The following is a 23318-nucleotide window of genomic DNA, read 5'->3' on the forward strand; positions in this document are numbered from 1 at the left end:
ATTTCCCAATTTTATTTATAAAAACAAATAAGCATACCCCTTTAATAAAATGAATTTCAGTATAACAATACCCAGGTAAACTTTTGGTTAAATGTAGGTGTAATAAATACGCAGTTTGTGGAAAGTATATATAAAGTTATATTTTTGTTGAAGCTTATCCAAAGTGAACGAAAGCATATTTTGACAAAGATATTGTTTTCGTCCAAAGTGTGTCAAAATGATAGAAAGCGAAACATTTTCACTGCTTTAATTCACATAAATATTCAATAACAAAAAAGCAAAAAAAAAAAAAAAAAAAAAGCAATTCATTCTCATAAATCTTGAATTATTGAAAAATGAAAAGATAATAACGAATGGTGAGTTTTCTAAATTTCTGCTGTTAACTTTGTCCAAAGAAACTTTGAATGAATTTCCAGTTCAACATATATTTTTTCATCAAGAAGAATAAAAAAAACATAAAGAAAAAAATCATGGTATATACATCAATCAATCAATCAATCATATTTCTACTTCATTTTGAATTAGATTTTAATCTTTATCGTACGATAAACTCATCTAAGTTACAGTCCAAAAAATGTTTAAAATATGGGCATTATGAATAACAAGAATCTTACTTACTTACAATATGAGATTTTTATTAAAATGCTATGCATTTTCTTGAGTTACAAAAATTAACCATGCATTAAAAATAAAATATTTAAATAAAAACCTCAAAAATGAACACGTTTACAATGCTTTGGGATACATGGATATATCTTACTCATGCGTTTTGAAACGAAGCCATCGTCCGTTTTTGCCGAGTATCCATCAACATACGTGCAAAATAGTCTTCCATTTCTTCCAAATACTTGAGAACACTGTCGGATCGATTTCCTAGTTTTTCTTTCACTCTTGCAGCGAGTAAAGATAAATGTTCATCATCTTCTTCTGGGAAAAAACGCTGCACAAAGTAGTCCAGTTTTATGACGTATTCAGCATTGGTTCCCGCTTTCCCTGTTGCTCCAACTACCTGCTTGGCGATGTGTTCTACGTCTTCTTCCATATTCTCCGACTTGGGTCCCACATAGAGATCGTTTTCCTTAGTAGCAGTGAAAACAAGAACATTAGAGTGGACGCCATCTTCGTTGTAGAACGTGGTGTGAAATGACGTGTATCCCCCTAGCACTGTCTCCCGTTCATTCAGTTTCTCCTTGACTTCCTGAATATTGGCGGATCCAACTACTGTAAACTTCACACCCCACAGAACATCCTACATTAAAACATTAGAATAACATCAGAAAGAAATGATTTTTTTTCAAGTAGATTTTTTCCATTGAGTAAACCGTGAAATTAGGTTGATTATCTTTCATTTTCAGGATTTAGAAAGAACCCGTATGTTACTCACATCTTCTTTTGTTTCATACAAAATTGCAACTCTTCCAGGCTAAAAAATTAATTAAAATTATGATTTGATAAATCATCAATTAAAGAATCTAACCATTATTTTGTGAAGAGATATTAAGATTAAATGCCAGAGAGTTATCTACTGAAAAAAAACCTTATCCTCTGTTCCACGATGAGTCTTATTCTCCTGCCAGAACTTTCTATGGAAACCCTTTATAAAATCATGCTTTTTCTCAACAATCTTGAAATCATGCCTCCATAGAAGAGATCCATACCCAAAAAATTCGAATACTTCTGCAGTATTTGACATTTCTGCTTCGTTGTTGTTAAACATTTTAAATATGATCTCTTATAAGCTCACATCTATATCCTTGTGTGCTGTACGAGTTTTTATACCCTTTGTTATAAACATCCCTTCCTAGAAAAGCCCTGAAATCCTAGCATTGACACCTATAATAATCCATGAAGCATACAAGGGTTTCGGAGTTTTTATGATGTATCTGATACTGTAGATCTATTGCACTTTCAGTTTAATTAATAAGGTAAACAATTAAGTATACATGTCTTTACTTAATTGAAGTACTTTGTGTGTACTTGGAACCGAACCTGAATACACAGATTGAATTCTGCTTTCATTTTCAGAATGTTTCGGGTTTGGTTTTTGTCATTGTCTAATTTACATTAATCATGTATAGTTGTTTCATTTGAATCTACATCTTATCCCATTGTCCACAGGAAAACTACTGATAAATTTAATAAAATGGAAAATATTTTTGAAATAAATGGAGATATTGAACAGTATTGAGGCTCAAAAGTCCATTAAACAATTCAAAGGAGCAGAGCAACTACGAACCTCCGAAACTTTAGAGGTAGGATCAGGTGCAGTGGAGTAATGAGCATCGCCTGCTGACCGGTCACACCCCTCGTTTGTTCCCTTGTCATGATCGGGAAATTTTGAAGAAATCCATCGTCAATCTAACAAAAGTCATCAACAAGAACAATTAGCAAGACATAAAACAAATTTCAATGGACAATGGTCGTGATGAATCATAATCCATAGTACTGCGATATTAGTAAGTATTGATGTAACGTTTAAAATTAGTCATGAAGGACCGAATTCATAACATGATCTGATGATATAAGATTGGATTAAATATAATTTTTAATTATTATCCAAGTTTTTCAGTTTCATTAAATTTTTACTTTTATGAGATGCAAATATACATATCTCCCTTTTGCAAAATTGTTTCTATGATTCCAAATTCAGTGGAATCATATTAAGGTGAACAAAACTCGCTGTATAAAAAATCAAATCAAGCCTGATTTGAGGACTTATTCAATTCAGCAATAACTTTTAGTTATATTTGGATAACTTGTTCATAATTATTTCATTCAAGTTAGCTAATGAAATTCCCAAGAAGAATATGGAGATACGAACGGTATTTAATCTCAAAGTCCATAAAACAATACAAAATAGGAACAAAGCAAACACGGACCTCCGAAACTTCAGAGGTGGGATCAGGTGCCATGGAGGAATAAGCATCCCCTGCTGACCGGTCACACCCGCCATGTGCCCCTTGTCATGACCAGGAAATAACGGAAAATCCGTCGTCAATTCAGTGTATAAATAATGGACTAACAATAAGTATGATAAACGCCAGTCAGCATTTGATTCAATGATAAATTGTAAGGTGTAAATTGATAAATGACAAGGTCATTGTATCGACCATAAAACGTATGAAATGATGACTTTAAACAAGACTTCTGATATTCTTGTTTCATACTTGCTTGTCAATAATTTGCCTCGTTTTAGAAATTGTTCATACGTCGAGCATGCTCTTGCGTATCGAATCAACTGAGAGCAGGTGATGAAGGTATATTGCTGCATAAGTAAGGGAAGTTGACGATAGAAAAGTTAAAGTCATCACGTTTATTATATAGCTTGGTTGTTAGATTACCACTAACGTCTTTTTCAAGTAAAATATCCAAGTATGAAACAGATGTGTCAGACTCTGTGGTATCTTTTATCTCAAGCTCACCAGGATATATCGTATCGACGTAGGAATGGAAATTACCATTGTTAATACGTCGTCGATATATCTAAATGTCGAGTTGAAGGCCACAGCAAGTGTTTTCTTCTTTTCACGCATAAAATTTTGCACAAATTCTGCTTCATATGAATATAAAAATAGGAGCGCAATTGCTACCCATGGGAATTCCAATGGATTGTTGGAATACCTGGTCTCCAAAAACCACATAGATATTGTCAATCAGAAACTCAAGCATCTCTTTGATGTCAACTTCAGAGTACTTGTGTGTGCATTGTTATAACGCACTTTGAAAAATTACGCACTTTGACAAAATTTTTCAAAGTGCGTTAAAATTGGGACCAAATCAACGCACTTTGAAAAAATGTTTATGGCTTGGTCAATTTTCTTGCAAATCTTAGGTATGATAAACAATTGAACCTGTTTGATAACTCTTCGGTGATGAGGTCACTTCAGGATGTGAAAGTGAGCAATTTTGATTTTTCCATGCTTTGAAAATTCTTTCTCTCTTAAATGTTTAACTATAATTATTTTTTTTCAGTTTGCATGCATTTTATTTAACCTAGATTTTATTGAAAGTTTTTAACGTCATACCAGTTATGCAAATACATATATTTGGGTGTAACATAGGCATCGGTACCGGAAGGGGGGGGCTTCGGCACACAAACGTTTTGAAAAGATACACATAATATAGGTATTGAAAATTTGGCTAACCTTGAAGGGGGGCCCTCTTTCAATTTGGTACCGACGGCTATGTACAATGTATAAGAAAAAAGTTAACATGAGAGACCTTCTACTAGTCTTCTCCTAGTTCTCAGTGAGGTTAAATGAGTACATATGTACATGTAAATGAAAAGGTTTTTCGAAAGGTATAATTATTACAAATTGATTCTCTCAATAACTAAAATCTACGTCTAAAATTTTTGTTTTATACATATTTTTTTTCAAAGTGCGTAAAATGTCACCATGACAAAAAATGTTAATGTACACTCTTAACGCACTTTGAAAAAAATTTTTCAAAGTGCGTTGAATGTGTCCCAAATTTAACGCACTTTGAAAAAAATTTTCAAAGTGCCTTGGTTTTGTCCCAATTTTAACGCACTTTGAAAAAAATTTTCAAAGTGCGTAATTTTTTTAAAAATGCGTTGCCACAGTGCAATCAGAATGTGTTTTAACAAAATGATTTTGCAAATGACCAGTGTCCAGGTAAGTAAATTTACGAGTTCCATTTTTATTGAAAAAGCAGCTGTCAAGGATATCAAAAAGCGTGGACTTTAATTTATCGTGGGGAATGGTTGTGTATAAAGTTGAAAAGTCATAAGTTTTTAAGCTGTTGATTTTGGTAAAATTCTGTGATTTCAAAATGTCTAATAGTTCTTTGGAATTTTTGAGCATCCACATCTGATTCACACCACTTCTTGAATATATTGTTGCACAGTACTCTTGAAGTTTTTCCTTCACTACTGTCAATATCTTAGTGAGGTGTAACGAAAGAGGCTTGGTTGAACATTTACTAGAACCCGCAATGTATCTTTGTTTGTAAAGATGTTTATGAAGTTTCGGAATCCAATATATAGAGGGTAGATCAAATTCATTTTGGCTCTTTGGAATATTAAAAATATTTAAAACTGACATATGATTTTGAAGAATTTCTTCCTTAGAAAGGAAAGTAAGAGTATAAGTATGATTACCACCTGTAGAATTAAATCCAAGTTCTTTTAAAATACAATTTATATAATGAGCTTACAAACGAAGACAATGTTTATACCTGTTTTGTCGGCAGTGACCAGTAGGTACTGATCATGTAATCTATCTAATTTTTTTTTTCACTTCTGGATTATTGAACACAGAAGGATAGATGGTTTTCATATTGCCCCCTCAATCTTTTAATACGCGACTTTAACGTGGATCTGATATATTTAATTCAAATCATCTGTAAATTGTAAGACAAGTAAATTTAAAAGTACTGTATGTAAGTAAAGTACACCCTGTACTCTACGTCCTTTTGATATGCCGTGTTTGTAAATATACAAGTATGAAAGTAAAGGAAACAAACAGCCTGGGTCATAAAAATACCGTTGTGTCAGTTTGATAGAATCAAGGAAAGAAATGAAATATATGGAAATAACGAACAATCGGTTTGTAAGTTGATCATTTTCAGAGGATTCTTTTAAGAATTGCCCGAGTTAGGAGAGGTAAACACCATATACAGGTGATAGCGGAATGTTACGACTTGAACAAGGAAATGTTTTGTTTGTAGTACGATTTTAAAAAGCATTAGTTGGCCTTAGTTGTCTACAGTCATTAAAAATTCTAAATATGAAACAGATGTGTCAGTCTCAACTGAGTCTTTTTTTAAGTTTAGTTGGATATATTGAGTCTACATATAAATGAAAATACCGTATAACGGGTTTTCTATACGGATGTAAAATTTGGCCTTTTACTTGCTCCAATTTTGCTTCGCAAGCTATGCTATAATTGTTTGTATTTTACTTATAAAATATATTTCTTTTCGAAAATCATTAAAGTTCAAGCAACATTTCATATGAGTGAGCAGAGGGTTTATGAACCTCAAAATGTTTATGTTGCTTAATTGTCAATCTCTGATTTTATTTGAAAACAATTTTATTTTCTTGCGATAACAACATTCACAAGCTTGAATTCTATTTTGAATTGTTTTCATCCATCACAATTTGGTGAAAATTGCATTCATGTACTGTATATGAAACTGAAATTTCAACCAATATCCACCAAAACGTATAAAAGGTATTCTAAGCTCCTTATCTTTAAATAAGATAAATTCATTAGTTTCACATGCTCATAAAATATACAGTGTGCAAATAGAGATTCAATGAGTTGTATCTATGTATATTCATTTACCAATGTTTACCTGGAAAATATTTCCGTCTAAATACTATATTTTATTTGTTTTTCCTGTTGCTAAATATTAAAAAATATGTTGATTTGTTTGATTGACACATCCTTGCACCCTCACAAATTTTAACCTTATTCTTAATCCTTAGGAAAAGTGGCAATCTTGTTGTGTATTAATAAGAAATATTAAAACTTTTATCCAGAAAAATAATTTTATTCTGAGTAGAAATATCAGAAAGCAAAATTCCTTCACAAGTATCGTCAATTTGAACTAAGAGTTGCGTACAGAGTTTAGCAAACCGAGCACACTCGTGTTATGTACACAGTTTTTGTAAACAGGGCAAGAGTTCTGTTATTGTTGATGTTTACAGTTCACCGGGTGCGTTCAAATGTCACAGTCTGCTTACCACAACTGCACGGACTGACAATATATTGCGTGTTTGTTTTGCTTTTGAACATGTCTACTCTGAATTTTCTGGATTATAGTATTCATATTTTTCATTTATACACAACGAGATTGCCACTTTTCTTAAGATTAAGAATAAAATTAATTTGTGAAAGTGCAAGCATGTGTCAATCAAACCCGCCAAAAAAATTGAAATTTTAATATCTTTTATATGAAATAAGATTTTTAATTAATTTTTGTGTGAAATGCTATTAAAATATATAAGTCGTAAAATTATAGAGAAAATAATATCTTCAAATCTGTGTCTAAGTACCTTTAAAGAATCTAACCATTATTTTGTGAAGAGATATTAAGATTAAATGCCAGAGAGTTATCTACTGAAAAAGAAACCTTTTCCTCTGTTCCACGATGAGTCTTATTCTCCTGCCAGAACTTTCTATGGAAACCCTTTATAAAATCATGCTTTTTCTCAACAATCTTGAAGTCATGCTTCCATAGAAGAGACCCATACCCAACAATTCGAATACTACTGCAGTATTTGAAATTTCTCCGTTGTTGTTAAACATTTTTCTAAAATATGATCTCTCATAAGCTCACATCTATATCCGTGTGTGCTGTACGAGTTTTAATACCCTTTATAATACCCTTTGTAATGAACATCCTTTCTTAGAAAAACCCTAAAATCATAACATTGACACCCATATTTAATCCAGTGTCACTGTTTTTGGTAATAGAAGCATTTTATATACACTAGTACCGATCCGGCAAACGTTCAATTCACAAATAAGAACACAAATGCGAAGAAAAAATTGAATCTTTTTATTATTCGAAAATGGATTAGAAACGATATAAGTTTTTCTATGAATTGTTCACACTTCAGTAAACATTGAAGTTAATTAATTATAAGGCTTAATATTAATATGCCTTATTGTTTATTAAAGTAACATATTTGTTTATCAATTACATCATTAATAGGTTTTTATAAGTAAAATATTAATTATCTTAGATGATGCATTAGCAATTTTGTCCAGTGTATATTTACTTAATTCAAGTTCTATGTGTGAATTGGAACTGAACCTAAATAAACAAAAATTGAACTCTGCTATCATTTTCAGAATTATTAACATTAATCATGTATAGAAGGTTTCATTCGCGTCCACATATTCACCCATTGTCTACGGGAAAACTGCTAATACAATTTAATAAAAGAGAAAACTATTATCGAAATAAATGGAGATAACGTGCAGCATTCAAGCTTAAAAGTCCATTAAACAATACAAAATTGGAGCAAAGCAACTACGAACCTCCGAAACATTAGAGGTGGGATCAGGTGCCATGGAAGAGTGAGCATCCCCTGCCGATTGTTACATCCGCGGTGTGCTCTCTTATCCTGATTGGAAAATATTGGAGAAATCTGTCGTCAGTCTTACAAAAGTCATCAACTAGGACAAGTAGTAAGACATAAAACAAATGTCATTAGACAATAGTCTTGCATTCTATTCAGTTTGTAGGATCGATGGCGATCAATAAAAACATTGCGACATACTAAGACGATGAATCATAATCCACAGTACTGTGATGTTAGTAAGTATTGATGTATCATTTAAAATTAGTAATTATGGACCGAATTCATACATGATCTGATGTTATAAGATTGGTTTGAATATAATTTTTTAATTATTATCCAAGGTTTTTAGTTTGATTTATTTTTTACTTTTATGAGATGCAAATAGGCATATCTCCCTTTTGCAAACCGTTTCTATGATTCCAAGTACAGTGGAATCACATTAAGGTAAACAAACCGCTGCATACAAATCAAATCAAGCCTGATTTAGGGACTTATTCAATTCAGAAATAACTTTTAGCTTTATATCTCTCTTAGATGATAAAATTCGGAGGTCCGTGTTTGCTTTGCTGCTATTTTGGATTGTTGTGGTGTTTGCGGTGTTTGTCATAGGCGTCGGAAATGGGGATGGGGGTGGGGTCTAGGGGGCTTAGCCCCCCGCCCAACTTTTTTGCAAATACTCAGTATATACGAGGGGTTATCAAAAAGTTCGTGGACTGAGGCTATAAAATTAGTACTATGTAGTCTATACTTTCAAATTTTAAAAGGGACATAAAGCAACAGAAAATAAAGAAATCTGGAAAATTTTTAGCTTGATTCGTTCATTTTTTGCTAAAATATGATAAAATAAAAACGACATTATATGATTACCCGGCGCCGTCGCCGTTTTGTTTCATGACGTCCCACAACGTCATTGTTTTTCAATGTCCGCTTCTTCTACCTCATACACTTAATTTGATGAGATTCCCTGGAGTTGAGTAAGGACTTAATCCCGTCTTGTTTTTATGACTTTACAATGTCAGGAACAGCGGCTTTAAATGCATATAATATTGCAAATGGATTGATACATTGGGAGAGATCCTCGCTCGATTGTGCCAGCATATTTTACTTTCGGGAGTTTAATACATTTGTATCTGCAGTATATAATCAACGTCATTTTTGACGTGAATGATTTTTCACACCTTGATTACAAATCGACATTAACTGTGCATCCCTTTTCTTTCTGAACCTATTTGGCATTAAAAAACAAGTACTCTGGATGCATTTAATATCTCCAAAGCCAGTTTAAACATTTCCTAGGTCTATACCACTTTTTTCAGGGCCAAAACTTTATAGAATGTTTGAAATGAAACACCTCCCCCCCTTTTGACGTCATTTTCAAGGACTTATTTGTTTGGACACTCCAAGTCAAATTTACGATAAATTTTCATAGAACTTTCAGAATGAGGTGAAAACTTCATTTTTATGAAGCAATAGTGTCCCAACATATAACTGAATTAATAAGATTTTTGGATTGCAAATGTTCATATCAAAAGAGTTTTTCTTAGTTACACTGCGGTCGAAAAAACGCCGTTTTCGAGGTTGCGCCGCCTGGACATACCATAGCTTACAAAAACATAACTAATTTATTTAAAAATAAAATTTATGATCTGCGGTTTATTCTATAGAAAGAAAAGATTATGCTGACCAGATATTTGAAAATTCATTGATGTATCTAAAACGGTTTTAATTTTATGGCGCCAGTCCACGAACTTTTTGATACCCCCTCGTACATAATATAAGCATTTAAAATTGGGGTTTACCGTCTTTTTTGTTGGTTTAGCCCCCCTTTTTTCAATTAGCCCCCACTTTCAATTTGCTTCCGTGGTCTATGTTGTAAATATACATGTATATACAATGTGAATGTAAAGGAAACAAACAAGACGTGGTCATAAAAATACCCTTGTGTCAGTTTGTTGGAAACATTGTTACACAGAAGCATTAAATAATTCAAGGAAAGAAATGAATTATATGAAAAAAAGAACAATATTAATTCAAGCGCTGTTTGTAAGTTGATCATTCTCAGAGGATTCTCGTGAGAATTGACTGAGTTTGGAAGGATAAACCCCATATACAGGTGAAAGCGGAATGTTACCACGTGAATAAGGAAAAGTCTTATCGTTTGAAATACAATTTTAAAAATTATTGGTTGGCCTTAGTTGTCTACAGTCATTGAAACATCTAAATATGAAATAGATGTGTCAGTCTCTGCTGAGTCATTTTTTTAGTTTACTTGGATATATTGAGTCTACATATAAATCGAAATACCGAATAAAGCGTTTTCTTGGCGGGTGTAAAGTTTGGCGTTTTACATGCTCCAATTTAGCTTCGCAGGCTTTACTTTAATTGTTTGTATTTTAATTATAAAATACATTTCTTTGGAAAATCATTTAAGTTCAAACAACATTTTATACGAGTGAGCAGAGGGTTTATGAACCTTAAAATGTTGATGTTGCTTAATTGCCAATATCTGGTTTTATTTTAAAACAGTTTGATATTCTTGCGATAACAATATTCACAAACTTGAATTCTGTTTTGAATTGTATTCATTCGTCACAATTTGTTGAAAATTGCATTCATGTACTGTATATGAAACTAAAATTTCAACCAATATCCGCCAAAACCTATAAAAGGTATCCTAAGTCCCTTATCTTTAAATAAGGTGTATTCATTAGTTTCACATGCTCATAATATATACAGTGTGCAAATAGAGTTTCAGTTGGTTCTATATATATTTATTTACCGATATTTACCTGGAAAACATTTCCCTCTAAATACTATTTTTTATTTGTTGTTCCTGTGGCTAAATATAAAAAATATAAGTTAGTTGCATACATGTCGTAATCTGCTCTACGGAAGACAAATCAATTACGAAGAATCAGTAAAAAAAAAAAATATCAATAAACCTACAATAGGAATGTTTAGTAATCATGTTTTTGCAATTTTTAAGTACAGTTCAAAAAGTTTCCTAAATCTAAAGTTTCGGTCAACGTTGAATCTATTTAAATGCGGAAAAAACATATAAACATGGATTTTTCTTGAAACACGGGGGATAATAAACAGTATATTCATGATCAAAAGTCCATAAAACATTACAAAATAGGAGCAGAGCAAACACGGACAATAAAAAAGATAAAGAAGATATCTTCTTTATAACTGCAGTAAATAAAGAAGTTTACGCAAAATTCCAGCAAAATATCTAAAATAATATCCACACATGTCAAATTTAATGATAACTTAAAGAAATATATCATCTGCTATAAATGAATGGCCGATGTGGGTCAGATAAGCAATGAGTATTTCTAAAATGTTCTTTAATATTGTACATGTATCGCTTACAGAATCTACAGGTGTCTGAATAATTTTGTCCCCCGCTTGAAAAGTGGGGGATATTAACTTGGGTTTGTCCGTCCGTCCGTCCCTCTTTCTGTCTGTCTGCCTGTAACGCTTTCGTTTCCACACGATATCTCCAGAACCCTTTGAGCTTTTGCAATGAAATTTAACATAGCAACTCCCTATGGACTAAAGAAGACCCCTATTGATTTTGAGGTCAAAAGGTCAACGGTCAAGGTCATAAATAATCAAATTCTGTCTGTTATAACACTTTCGTTTCCACGCGATATCTCGAGAACTCTTTGAGCTTTTGCAATGATATTTTACATAACAACTCCCTGTGGTCTAAGGGAGACCCCTATTGATTTTTAGGTCAAAAGGTCAAAGTTCAAGGTCGTAAATTTATACATTCTTTTTGTATGAAACACTATCATTTTCGGGCGATATTTCAAGAAGATTTTGAGCTTTTGCTATGTAATATTATACCAAAACTCCCTAGGACCTCTCTCACTCCTCTCAAAGTGCCCCGCCCCGGCAATAAATGCTAATAAAATAAACGGGCCCGTTGATTTTATTAGTATTTATTGTATTACATGTCGCTATTTTTAGCACAGGGACATGAGGAGAATTATTACGTATAAAACAGGTTCTCGGTGGACTTTATATTCTTATTACATCTATTAGAACTGTTTAATAAAGGTTAAATTAGACACTATGCATTGTGTAAAATTTTGACAATATCGAACGTGAATATATACATGTATGTCACTTCATGTTTGTATACAATTGTCGCCATGTTACAGCGGCTCCGTGATCTAGTGGTATGTCTCTCGTTTCAATTTTGAGAGGGCCCGGGATCGCATCTCGGACGATCTATTTTGTTTTTTTCGAAATATTTTTCTTTTTTTACTAAACGATAGTATTCAGCATGTGAAATGAAAAATTTATGAGGTCTGGTTTGTACAAACTCATAATATCATCATTACTGTGTGATAAATATTCCATATAAAAAAGAATCTTCTACACACATAATAAAGAATAATTCATCAAACCTTTATATCCATATTGGCATATTTTATTTGCTTACATTGTATGTATACATTTGTATACATTTCATAATTCTACAAATTCAGTGAAGGGGATCCGAAACCCCCCCCGAACTTCGCATGGTTTACTTTTCCCTAAGCGGGGGACACAAATTCTCTGAATTACCTTGTTAATCTTTAATTTTGACGGTATTCTGAGCACAGTCAGAAATGATTTAATACGTAGGGACATTAAATAAGAAGACTTGGCAGATATCCGATATGCTATTTATTGTTGTTGTTAACAGCTTCCAGGACATGAAAACTTCCTGTTTTGGAACAAATACCTTTCTTGTTTCTACATATAAACACCGTTTGGTCTAACCTATGGATCAATGATCGACTTTGAAATTGCGCTTGTTTTGTAGATACTTTGTCAGGGTGTTTTAATTAATTTGAATTAAATCATTGTTAAGTTTATTTAAAAAGGTTTATTTAAAAATACCTATTTTGGTGTTCCTCGGGCTTATCTTGTATGGCGATTTTTTAAAGATATGGGTCCTTCTTACTTAGTCATACCTTGTTTTAAAAAAGTCTCTCAATGTGTTTCATTAATATGTATCTTGCAAAACAAAGTAAAGTAAGAAAAAAAAACCAACCTAGGTAACTGTGTCTTAGGTTAATAGTTTATTTAGTAAAATTGAAATCCATTAACACGTGAAATAATTAAGAAAAAGTGAAAAAAAAATCATAAGCAATATATCATTATCATTATATTATTAATAAGGAAAACAGCTTGTTTATTTTATGATTTTTTAGCTACAGACATTATTAGCAATGCTCAGGTGAGTAAAATTAACAGGAAGGTATTTACAATGCTATATTTACAATTCTCTACAACAACCTATTAAAACTACAGAAGTTCACATCCAAGCATTAATAATCCATTGTTTTAATCAAAACTGTATGTAGTCATACATTCTGATTCTGTTATTTACAGACAAAACAGATTTACATTTTTAATCTAAAAATAAGTTTTTAGAAGTACATACAGGTAATTTACTAAGTATATGACAGTCGTATTTCTACAGGTATTTCTGCATTTGCGTACCGGTACATGTTTTTTAAACTTTCTGACAGAATTAAATCCTTCAAGTAGATAAGGTCTCAAACAATATTTTGAAAAAAAATATGCATGACAGTAATTACTTGGTAATATAGGTATTAAAATTGAAATTTTTTTTTGACAGTATTCAAGATCAAAAGTCCATAAAACATCACAAAATAGGAGCAGAGCAAACACGGACAATAAAGAAGATAAAGAAGATATCTTCCTTTTTTGAGGCCTTGATTTTTAAGAACCCTATATGCGTTTAAAAATACAGGTATAAAATGAATTTCAATGTTGCAGACAAATATTTTTGCAGTGTTTGTCATTATACGTGATAAATATTGTTTTCCACTTGTTGATGATATATGGCAACACTTTCAGAGTCATTTCCTAGTTTTTCTTGCACCTGTACATCAAGTAAAAATAAGTGTTCGTCGTTTTCCTTTGGGAAAAAGCGACGCACAAAGTAGGCCAGTTTAATGACATATTCTGCATTGGTTCCCGCCTCGCCTATTGCTGCAACCACCTGTTCTTATGAGTTTTTATGATGTATCTCTGATGGATATACTGCACTTTCAGTTTAATTAATAAGGTAAACAATTTAGTATTTGCATCTGAACCTGATCATAAACAGAATGAGTTCTGCTTTCACTTTCAGGATGATGAGTTAGATATTTGTCATTAATTTAATTAACAATAATCATTTGTCATTAATTTCATAAACATAAATCATGTATAGAGAGGTTTCATTTGAATTTACATATTCACCCAATGTCCACAGGAAAACACTACTAATACAATGTAATAAAAGGGAAAACTACTAATAAAACTTAATAAAATTCTTTAACAAGGACACTTAGTAAGACATAAGACCAATGTCATTAGACATGGTATTGAATTTTTTTTTCTGTTTGTAGGATCGATGGTGATCGATAAAACATTGCGACTCACTAAGACAATGAATCATAATTCATAATACTGCAATGTTAGTGAGCTTTGATGTAACTTTTAAAATTAGTCATAGTTTTAATTTTAATTATTATCACAAGTTTTTAGTTTTTTCTTTTACTTTTATGGGATGCATATCTCCCTTTTGCAAAACCGTTTCTATGATTCCAAATACAGTGGAATCAAGGTAATTAAGGCTATTAAGGTAAATAATCGGAAATTTGCTGCATGAAAAAAATCAAATCAAGCCTGATTTGGGATTTATTCAATTAAGCATTAACATTTAGTTTCCTCCTAGATTATAAATGGAAGAGATCAAGCTTGTCGTCTAACTCGCTATACTTTATACGGTATTTAAAAAAACCCATTCGGTCATGTTTTAAAGACGTGCAATAAGGCTTCACAAAGATATTTTCTTCTTCTAACCGGTAGGGGATTTTGGATAACTTGTTAATAATTATTTCATTCAAGTTATCAAATAAAACTCCCAAATAATCTGTAAATTGTAGGGCACGTGAATTAAAAAGTCTGGAAGTAAAGTACACCCTGTACTTACGAAATATAAAAATATGCCGTGTTTGTAAATACACAATGTGAAAGTGAAGGCAACAAACAAGACTGGGTCACAAAAATACCGTTGTGTCAGTTTTAGTGAGATCTGGAATCATAGAAACATCTGTTAACCATTTTCTAATTATGACATATCATTTTCCCATTTATATCCACTTGAAAAGCAGGGGATATATATATAGTGATCGGTGTGTCCTTTTTGTTCATCTATAAGTCCGTCCGTTATGCTTTTGGGTACCCATCTCTTATCCGCAACTCCTGCTATACCACTGCAAAAAATTTAATGAGACTTTCTCAAAATCGGTTTTACTTAATGCTAATATGCACCTCGTATTGTTTTCGTTTTGATACGACACATAGTTCGGGATTCCAATAGCGGGGGAGACAAGGGTATCATTTTGTAAACTCAGTACTCACAGTACTTCTAGTTTATCATGTAACATGTATTTTCTATGTAAATTGTCTATAATTTCTAATGCTATGATTTTCTTAGTATTGTTCAGTCTTTCTATTTATGCCATTTTATTTACAATCTTATATATGCTTTATTTTCTGTGTGTATTGTATGTTTGTATTGTATACTATATATTTATGTAAATATTTTTATATTACATGACCATCAACATAGTTTATCAGAAGATGATATAAAATTATAGCCACGCCTCCTTCATTCCCACACCATTATTTTTACACATTACTCGCCATTTTCCATTATGCTTTGATTACGTTTTTTTTTAATTTAGGCCGTAGTTGTCTACAGTCATTAAAATACCAAAATATGAAAGCAATGTGACAGACTCTGCCATGTATTTTTTTTAAAGTTTACTTGGATGTATAATATATCAAGTCTACTATAAGTCGCCATTATGCTTTGATTACATTTTTTTTTAAAGTTTAGATTGTTTCGGAATTCTTAATCTATGATTGATTTTAATGCGTTAAACTTTTAATAATACTGTTATGGTTAAAATGTTTATGTTGCTTAATTGTCAATTTCTGATTTTATTTTAAAACAATTTGATTTCCTTGCTATAACAACATTCACAACATGAATTCTATTTTGAATTGTTTCCATTCATTACAGTTTGGTGAAATTTGCATTTATGTATATGAAACTGAAATTTCAACCAATATCCCCCATAACCGAAAGGTTTCCTAAGCCCCCTTTCTTTAAATAAGATATATTTATTAGTTTCACATGCACATAAAATATACAGTGTGCAAATAGGATTCCAATGAGTTGTATCTTTATTCATTTACCAACATTTACCTTGAAAACATTCCTGTCTATATACTATGCGTTATTTTTTTCTTGTAGCTAAATATAAAAAAAACTAGTTGTATGTCGTAATCTGCTCTTCAGAAGGCAAATCAACTATGAAAAACCAGTAAAAAAAACAACAACAAACAAACAAACAAACCTAAAGTTTTCTGTCAAGTTCAAGTTCAGTTTATTCTCCAAAACCCAAATGTTGGTACACATGGGGTCATTACCCTGTATTGGTTTTCAGTATCGATTTTTAATTTTCTAAAGAACGATGAAGTATGATTGATTTATTTTATGTCAAGACGACTTCGTTGTTTACGCCTTCTGCTGAATAATCATACAAAAGATAACAAAAAGTTCTTGCACTTTACTGATTTTCTTTTGGATCATAAACACTCACTGAGCTAAATTCATTGAGCAAAATGTATGTACTGTGATGACCTTTAATTAGGTTATATGAGAACAACTGCGTGTGGTTAATTTCCATATCTGTCTTTTGAAATCAGTGATGCACCAATGCTCATGTATCATAAACAGAATTTGTTTTTTCCTTTACCAAAAAAGGAAGTATAAATACTTCTAATTTGATTGTAATTTTAATGTCCTGTTTTGAAAAACTCAAAATAAAAATAAAATATTTTTTTCACCTTTAGTTAATATAATTATGTTTTTGCAATATAGAAGTACAGTTTATTTAAATGCTAAAAATATGTAAACATGGATTTTTATAAACATGGATTTTTCATCAGTTTCTCTAAATGATCAAAATCTATATTCTTTTATTCTTTTTTTTTCAATAAAAATTAATAAATTAATTTTCCAAGAGCCTTCTAACAGGTATATTACCCTAGATCATACAAATAAGAACGGGATTTCCGTATTCTAATATTTTTCATAGGTTTTCCATTTCGTTATGTATGAAAATGCATGCTCGATTTAGGAAATCTTGCTAATAAGATGTTATTGACAAACAAATTGATAGAAACATTGATGAAACAAAAATATAAACAGTTTCATATAACTCAGTTTTTGCAAGTTCTTGGTTCATACGATGATTGACTTTATCGTTGAATAAAATCTATCATTATCTGGAATCCTAATTGTCAATTTTTCATAGAAATTATTATACCATTATTTATACACAGATTTGTTGACGGATTTTCCCGTTATTTCGTGCATCGTGTGCACCGTGACAAGGAGCACACGGCGGACGTGACCGATCAGCCGAAGATGGTTATTCGTATATGTCTCCTAATTCTATTGTTTGCGCTTCATCTGATTTGTATGTTTCTTTTGGATTTTGAGTTTGATTACTTTGATTACTCCATATTATTGATCCACCAGGACATTGTTTTAGTTATTAGGTCCCCCATTTATTGTTTTGCTATATATTTCGTTTTGTTTGTCGATATGTTCTTTTATGTGAATCAATATTAATTAATACGTTTTACCTTTTCTCGAAAAAATGAAAATAAAGAAGTTTATCCAAAATTCTAGCAAACAAAAATATCCAAAACAATGCAAAACCCCAACAACAACAACAACAACAAGCACATATGTAAATGATAACTTTAAAAAGAAATATATCATCTGCTATAAATGAATGGCCGATGTGAGTCAGATAGGCAATGATTATATCTAAAATTTTCTTTAATATTGTACATGTATCGCTTACAGATTCTACAGGTGTCTGAACAAATTTTAATATTTAATTTTGACGGTATTATGAGCATAGTGATTTAATATGAGCACAAATGATTTAATACGCAGGGGCATTAAATAAGAAGACTTGGCAGATATCCGATATGCTATTCATTATTGTTGCTTCCAGGATATGAAAAGCTTCCTGTTCTGGAACAAATTCTTTTTTTTTCCTCGGGCTTATCATGAATGGCGAAGAGGATGAGTCCTTCTTATTTAGTCATACCTTAATATTGAGAAAGTCTCTCAACATGGATTTTAAACAAAAAAGTGTAGTTTCATTAACATGTATCTTGCAAAACAAAGTAAAGTAAGATAAAAAAAAAAAAAAAAACTAGGTAATTGTGTCTTAGGTAAATAGTTTATTTAGTATAACACGTGAAATAATTAAGAAAAAGTGAAATAAAATCATGTCATATTGTATTATTATTAAATTACATGTATAAATATTGAAAAAATCTTGTTTATTCTGTGATCTTTAGCCATATACATATGTTATCTATGCTCAGGTGAGTGGAATTAACAGGAAGGTATTTACAGTGCTTTATTTACAATTCTCCACAACAACTAATAAAGCTACAGAAAGTTCACACACAAGCATTATCAATCCATTGTTTTAATCACAATTGTAGTCATACATTCTGATTCTATTATTTACAGACAAAAGAGATTTACATTTTTAATCTAAAATAAGTTTTAAAAAGTACATACATGCAATTTACTTAGTATATAACAATTGTGTTTTCACGTGCATTTCTGCATTTGCATACATGTTATTTAAACTTTCTGATAGGATCAAATCCTTCAAGTAGGTAAGTTCGCAAACAATATTTTGAAAAATATGCATGCTAATATTTCTTTATAATTGAATTATTCTGAACTGGCAACATTAGTTGTTAGAATATTTTAGAGCACATTTTAACACTTGTAATAAAACCATTACATTTTATTACAATGACATTTAATAGCAAATACATGCACGAAGACTGATCAGATTTACAAATCCTCTGAATGCCTTTGCGAGTTTTGAATGATTATGTGTTGCCTTACGTCCAATTTGAGTTTTTGCACTCATAAACATACAAAGAAGTTACCGTCTACCGATGAAAGGCATCAAATTTTTATCTTAATTCGGCACTTAGGGCCAATAAGCAGTGGGGAATTTCTATCGTGACAACGCCTGTCGTTACACGGGGCCTGAATTTTAAGATCGCATCCGAAGAACCCTATATGCGTTTAAAAGCGCAAACATAAAATGATTGCAATGTTGCAGATAAATCTTTTTACCGTGTTTATCATTATACGTGATGAATATTGTTTTCTACTTGTTGATGATATGTGACAATACTTTCAGAGTCATTTCCAAGTTTTTCTTGCACTTTTTCATCAAGTAAAAATAAGTGTTCATCGTTTTCATTAGGGAAAAAGCGACGCACAAAGTAGGCCAGTTTAATGACGTATTCTGCATTGGTTCCCGCTTTCCCTGTTGCTGCAACCACCTGCTCGGCGATGTGTTCTACATCTTCTTCCAACTTGTCCGACTTGGGTCCCACGTAGAGATCGTTTTCCTTGGTAGCATTGAAAACAAGAACTTTGGAGTGGACGCCATCTTCGTTGTAGAACGTGGTGTGAAAGGACGTGTATCCCCCTAGCACTGTCTCCCGAACATCAAGTTTCTGCTTGACTTCTTGAATATTGGCGGATCCAACTACGGTGAATTTCACGCCACACAGAACATCCTAGATTTAAAATAAGATTTACAGTTTTATTCCATTGAGTAAATCGTGAAATTTGACGGCTTATTTTTATTTTTTAGAATTAAAAAAAACCCTCCTATGTTACTCACATTTTCCATTGTTTCATGTAAAATTGCAACTCTTCCAGGCTGAAATTAAACACAAAAATCTTCATTACATGAATGGATGAATTCAAAAATGCTTATCAGAGAACCTTTTAGACAGATAATTATATTGAAATTATCTTTGAAAAAAAAACTAACAAACCAACAACCTTTCCTTCTGTTCCACGGTGTGTTTTATTTTCCTGCCAGAACTTCCGCTGGAAACCTTTAATAAAACCTAATTTTTTCTGTGAAAACTTGAAATCATGTTTCCACAGAAGAGACCCATATCCAAAAAATTCAAAAACTTCTGCGTCATCAGAACTCACTCCATTGTTTTCAAACATCTTCAGTGAGATCTCTGAGGTACTAAGACTTCTTTAGCTGTTCTCGGTCCCTGACTAGAATTTATACCCTCTGCCATTTCATAAACATTTCCCTGGATAAACCCTAACATTGGTAATTATATATAAGTCATGAAAATCACTAACGTTTTTTGTGATGTAAATTCTAGGAACCTGCATTGCTGTACTTTCAGTTTCAACCATTTTGGATGGCGAACTCTTAATTAGAACTATTACGTTTTAATAATGAACTGAACCTTCTTCCGGATTTGGTTGAATTTCGGTGAATATTGACCAAAACACATTCAGGTCACATTACATTCACAGGGTTATTCCAGGAATCTAACAACACCTTTGACTTACTTGGAATCATTCTTAAAATATAGCAAGCTAATTTTTCTGACATAGTAAGTATTTTGAAAAGGGCTCGATATGCAATACAATTACAAATCTTTTATTTTTTGCCCACATACTTATATATTCCGGAATTTCTTTTTAGTATCTAAAGACAATTGTATTAAACATTCAGTTTTTTTTTAATTCGTCATCTACCTTTTGTGAAGACTGACAATTAATGTATTAGGCGTTAACACAAATAAATGTACACGGTACTTAGCTTCTTTCCTGAATTAGAAATAAACAATGGTGGGTAACAGACGTTCTGGATCTGAAACCGATACACCTGTATTTATGTCTCTTTGTCATGTTTATTTCCTTGACTTCCATCATTGTAACGCCTAGATCGATAAAACTGTTCGAGTACAACCAGTAAAAAGAAGGTTACATGAAATTACGAGTTCAAATCTTTATGTTATTATTTCATTTAAAATGTCTTGAAAAATTGATATATCCTTCTTAATTATTTTGAAAAAAGTACTTCATCAAAAATAATATTTATTTGGGAGAGAGAGAAAAATCCTTTAGAAACATTGCCATTTTTGTCTACAACACACGGTTAAACCATAAACTTTTCAACGAAAAAAAATATTGCTAGTTTCGTATGAAAATGAAGGTGCTTCTTTAGCATAGGGTTACACAAATGTTTTTAAATGTTTCCTTATCAGGGATGCCTTTGTTATATATCTCTCCAAATGGATCACTTTAGATATAAAACAGCTATGAAACCATGGATGTCTTTAATACTAAATTTAAGGGTTACTAATCCTCTGCTCATTCATATATAATGTTTAACCCAAATGATTCTCCAAAAGAAATGTGTTTATTAAGTAAAATGCAAACAATTGTATCGTGGCTTGAGGGGCAAAATTGGACAAAAAGACACTTTAACTTGACTAATAGACTATTAGTCATTTAGAGTTACTTCTCTTTTCAGAGTATGATTTAAGCTGGTTTTAGACCTGTTATTCGCTTTTGTAAGGTGTTGTTTCCCGTTGACGTAGTTTTGCATGGCAAATAAAGAAATTTAATGTAAATTTCATAAGAAAATTTAATTATTTGATAAAAATCCTTTCTTTTATATACAAAGAGTATGCTCTTGCAAATCGAATCAACTGAGAGGTATAAAACCCTTTAACGTGTTGAGGGGTAAGTACGTGGTTGATTCCAGGATCTTGGGTTTGGATAAATAATTTCCTCTTTAAAATGATCTTTTAAATGACTGGCCTGCAAATACATACAGATATGACCCTTCCCTTACTAAGGGGAACATCACACTTGATGGTCGGCCTTATATTTACAAAAGAAAGCAGAGGTTCACAAATGTACCGGACAGACACCAATCATGCCTTATCCAGGCTCGTAGTGTCTGTCACCATGTCCAGTCCTAACGTACTACTAGTGGTCAGCCTCTGACAACAGATGATATCCTGAGTTGTCCGTATTCAGGAAGTACAGTCATCCATGCTATCAGAGACTTGCACTGTCTTAAAAGTTACAAGTCAAGTCTCTGACTGGTTGACTTCCCTCTAGGGTCGGCCTCTAAATGGTTAGTAACACAATACAACTACCGTATGAGTGGAAATTTTAGCGAGACACAAATTTAGCAATTTGTTCTTAAAAATGGGTATTTCATTTTTAGCGAGATGTAATTTTAGCGATTTTAAAAAGGTCACGAAAGAAGCCATCACAATTAATGCGCAATCGTTTTTTAGCAATAATCAATTTCAGCGATCTTGGCTCCCTCGCTAATAATGTCAAAATTAAGTCCTTGCTAAAATTTTTTTTATACGGTATTTCATTGTCACAAGCCTTCAACGTCAGGCAATCCACCTAGTATTGTTAAAATATTGTGGTTAGCCTTGATATTAGACCTTAAACCCAACTAACCTTATCTTCCATCTCTGGCAATCGAACTTAAAAGAATGCCGCAGCTGAGCTGCGCTCGCTTATCTTTGTCTTTGTTTTAAGTCACGTGATCTGCTTCAGCCAAATACAGGTCCCCAAGGGCCGACTTGCAAATCCAGAATATATAAAGCGATAAATCGTTACGCCCCGTATGCAAGTGATGAAGATATTTGCTGCATAAGTAAGGGAAGTTGAAGATTGAAAAGCTAATATAATAATGCTTGGTTGCTAGATTACCATTATCGTCTTTTTCAAGTAAAATACTAGTACCTGGTATCCAAATTTGAAACATATCGCGTCAGACGCTGGGTTATCTTTTATCCCAAGCTCACCAGGATATTTGGCATCGACATGGTTATAGAAATAGCCATTGTTAATTGACCTTGATATAATTATCTAAATGCCGAGTTGAAAGCCACAACAAGTGTTTTCTCCTTTTCACGTACAAGAGTTCGTATAAATTCTGCTTCATATGAATACAAGGAAAAAGGTCTGTTAGTAATGAGGTACAATTTGTACCCATGGGGATTCCAATAGATTGTTGGAAAACCTGGTCTCCAAACACCACATTGATATTGTCAATCAGAAACTCAAGCATCCTTTTAATATCAACCTTAGAGTACTTGTGCCTACAATAGAACGTTTTTAACAAAATAATTTTGCAAATGACAAATGACAAGGTTAGTAAATTTACAAGTTCCATTTTTAGTGAAAAAGCAGCTTTCATTAATATCAAAAAGCGTGGACTTAAGTTTATCAAAGGGAATGGTTGTGCAACAT

The 23318-nt window shown here is 32.1% G+C and overlaps 2 protein-coding genes across 2 annotated transcripts; both read right to left on the bottom strand.

Annotated features, from left to right (window-relative positions):
* Positions 1-710: 710 nt before the first annotated feature.
* LOC134235669 (glutathione-specific gamma-glutamylcyclotransferase 1-like) lies at positions 711-1801 on the bottom strand. Its single transcript, XM_062717808.1, has 3 exons — positions 1538-1801; positions 1385-1423; positions 711-1249 (listed from the first exon to the last, which is right to left on the bottom strand). Exons 1-3 carry the CDS (start codon positions 1715-1717, stop codon positions 761-763), a joined length of 708 nt encoding a protein of 235 aa, XP_062573792.1. The 5' UTR covers positions 1718-1801; the 3' UTR covers positions 711-760.
* A 17279-nt stretch (positions 1802-19080) lies between these two features.
* On the bottom strand, positions 19081-20363 carry LOC134235670 (putative glutathione-specific gamma-glutamylcyclotransferase 2). The gene is made up of 3 exons (XM_062717809.1): positions 20061-20363; positions 19897-19935; positions 19081-19789 (listed from the first exon to the last, which is right to left on the bottom strand). The coding sequence occupies exons 1-3, from the start codon at positions 20235-20237 to the stop codon at positions 19349-19351; spliced, it is 657 nt and encodes a 218-aa protein (XP_062573793.1). The 5' UTR covers positions 20238-20363; the 3' UTR covers positions 19081-19348.
* Positions 20364-23318: the final 2955 nt, after the last annotated feature.

The sequence above is a fragment of the Saccostrea cucullata genome, unplaced genomic scaffold, assembly GCF_032062105.1.
Source record: "Saccostrea cucullata isolate Sc308-1 unplaced genomic scaffold, CSIRO_AGI_Scuc_v1 ctg192, whole genome shotgun sequence".
NCBI lineage: Eukaryota > Metazoa > Mollusca > Bivalvia > Ostreida > Ostreidae > Saccostrea > Saccostrea cuccullata.